The sequence below is a fragment of the Nicotiana sylvestris genome, chromosome 11 (assembly GCF_000393655.2).
Source record: "Nicotiana sylvestris chromosome 11, ASM39365v2, whole genome shotgun sequence".
NCBI classification, from domain to species: domain Eukaryota; kingdom Viridiplantae; phylum Streptophyta; class Magnoliopsida; order Solanales; family Solanaceae; genus Nicotiana; species Nicotiana sylvestris.
Window position 1 is genome coordinate 137,358,232 of NC_091067.1, and position 2,817 is coordinate 137,361,048.

General features: G+C 41.8%; 1 protein-coding gene across 1 annotated transcript; it reads left to right on the top strand.

Annotated features, from left to right (window-relative positions):
• The first annotated feature begins 1,791 nt into the window (after window positions 1-1,791).
• LOC138881714 (uncharacterized) lies at window positions 1,792-2,817 on the top strand. Its single transcript, XM_070161963.1, has 2 exons — window positions 1,792-1,896; window positions 2,224-2,817. Exons 1-2 carry the CDS (start codon window positions 1,792-1,794, stop codon window positions 2,815-2,817), a joined length of 699 nt encoding a protein of 232 aa, XP_070018064.1.

Below are 2,817 nucleotides of genomic sequence, written 5' to 3' on the forward strand. Positions count from 1 at the left end.
CTGCCTCAATAACTGGACCATTAGGACAACCAGAGCCTGACGAGCATCTGGGGAGAAAGGCCAAAACAAGCACCGTCTTATTTACTAAATTTTTTTTATTTCTCGCATGTTTTTAATTCTTGCAGTACGATTTCCAATGTTCAAAACCATTATGCAATTTATCGAATTATTTTGATTTTTCTTACGAATCAACACTCATTATTTTTTTTTTCTCTCATTACTTTACTTACACAACATTACTATTACTTATCTTGATAAACGGATGACTGTGACATGCAACGAGACAACGCAACAAACGAACATTGATTTAGAGGAAGACGACATACCAGAAGAGATTGTTAAAGAAGATGAGAATTTTGAGAACAGACCTAAGTCCAACCTGGACGAGACAGAAGTTGTTAACCTGAGAGATGCAGAAAATGTCAAAGAAACACGAATCAGCGTTCACTTATCGCCACTAGAAAAAAAGGAATACACATAATTTCTAAGGGAATATAAGGACATATTTGCCTGGTCATATGATGACATGACTGGTCTAAGTATATCTATTGTGGCTCACAAACTGCCAACCGATCCAACATGTCTGCCGGTAAAGCAAAAGCTCAGAAAGTTCAAGCCTGATATGAGTTTGAAAATTAAGGAAGAAGTCACCAAACAGGTCAAAGCTAAGGTTCTCAGGGTATTAGAATACCCGACATGGTTAGCCAACATCGTGCCAGTACCAAAGAAGGACAGAAAGGTTAGAATCTGTATCGACTATCAGGATCTCAACCGGGCCAGTCCGAAAGACGACTTCCCTTTACCAAATATACACATCTCGATCGACAATTGCACCAAGCACGAATTACAGTCGTTCGTAGATTGTTTCACTGGTTATCATCAAATCTGGATGGAAGAAGAAGATGCTGAGAAAACAACTTTCATTACGCCATGGGGAATGTACTATTACAAGATGATGTCGTTCAGCCTGAAGAATGCAGGGGCCACCTACATGAGGGCCATGGCCACCATTTTCCACGATATGATACACAAGAAAATTGAGGTATATGTAGATGATGTCATCATCAAGTATAAGAGAGCCACCGATCATATGGAAGATTTGAGGAAGTTTTTCAATAGATTGCGAAGGTACAACCTGAAACTGAATCCCGCGAAATCTGCATTTGGGGTTCTTGTCGGAAAACTACTTAGGTTTATTGTAGTCACCGAGGAATAGAGCTGGATCCATCAAAAGTCAAAGCTATTCAAGAATTGCCACCGCCAAAGAACAAGAAGGACGTAATGAGTTTCTTAGGGAGACTTAATTACATCTGCCAGTTTATAGCACAATCCACAGTTATCTGTAAGCCAATCTTTAAGATGTTAAAGAAGGACGCCGCTACCAAATGGACTGATGACTGCCAAAAAGCTTTCGACGGAATCAAGGAATACCTGTCAACACCACCAGTTTTGGTCTCGCTTGAGCCAGGTAGACCTCTATTACTCTACCGTGCAGTATTGGATGGAGCGTTCGGTTGCGTTCTGGGGCAGCATTATGAAATAGGGAGGAAGGAGAAGGCCATTTATTACCTCAGTAAGAAGTTCACCCCGTACGAGGCCCGGTATTCTCTGTTGGAGCACACCTATTGTGCTTTAACCTGGGTAGCTTAGAAGTTGAGGCATTACTTCTGTGCATATACAACATATCTCATATCAAGGATGGATCCTTTGAAGTACATCTTTCAGAAGCCCATGCCCACTGGCAAGCTAGCCAAGTGGCAAATCCTGTTGAGTGAATTTGATATTGTCTACATGACTCAGAAGGCAATCAAGGAACAGGCACTAGCAGACCACCTTGCCGAGAATACCGTGGATGGAGAATACGAACCCCTGAAAACATATTTTCCTGATAAAGAGGTATCATTCATAGGAGAGGACATTGCAGAATCCTATGGTGGTTAGAGATTGTTTTTCGATGGAGAAACAAATTTCAAAGGAGTTGGCATAGGAGCAGTCCTGGTATCAGATACCGGTCAACATTATTCGGTGTCTGCCAAACTCAGGTTCCCGTGCACCAACAACATGGCCGAGTATGAAGCTTGCATTCTAGGGCTCAAAATTGCCATTGACATGAACATTCAAGAATTGCTAGTGATTAGAGATTCGGACCTACTCATACATCAGGTGCGTGAAGAATGGTCAACCAAGAACTCCAAGATACTCCCGTATCTGCATCACATGTAGGAATTAAGAAAGAGGTTCACGAAGACGGAATGCCAACATGTTCCTAGAGTCCAGAATGAGTTCGCCGATGCGTTGGCCACCCTGTCATCCATGATACAACATCCAGACAAAAATTTCATTGATCCCATTCCAGTAAAGATCTATGATCAGCCAGCTTATTGTGCCCATGTTGAAGAAGAAGTAGACGGAAAGCCTTGGTTTCATGATATTATGGAATATCTGGTAAAAGGAGAGTACCTAGAGCTTGCAAATCCTACTCAGAAATGCACGCTTCGGAGATTTTCCAACAACTTCTTTCACAGTGGAGGAATCCTATATAGGAGGACTCCTGATTTGGGATTACTAAGGTGTGTCGACGTAAAGGAAGCATCCAAACTACTAGAGGAAATTCACGTTGGGACTTGCAGTCCACATATGAATGGTTTTGTCTTAGCAAAGAAGATATTCCGGGCTAGTTACTTTTGGATGACTATGGAAATAGACTGCATCCAGTATGTTCGAAAATGCCACCACTGCCATATACATGCAGACATGATAAAGGTGCCTCCAAATGTGTTTAATGCAACAAGCTCAACATGGTCATTCGCCGTCTAG

Bases quoted from the DNA above. Each gene is read 5' to 3' on its own strand.
- LOC138881714 (XM_070161963.1), top strand. From the start codon at position 1,792: ATGACTCAGAAGGCAATCAAGGAACAGGCACTAGCAGACCACCTTGCC. The intron at 1,897-2,223 runs GTATCATTCATA...CATCACATGTAG, and splicing joins CATATTTTCCTGATAAAGAG to GAATTAAGAAAGAGGTTCAC.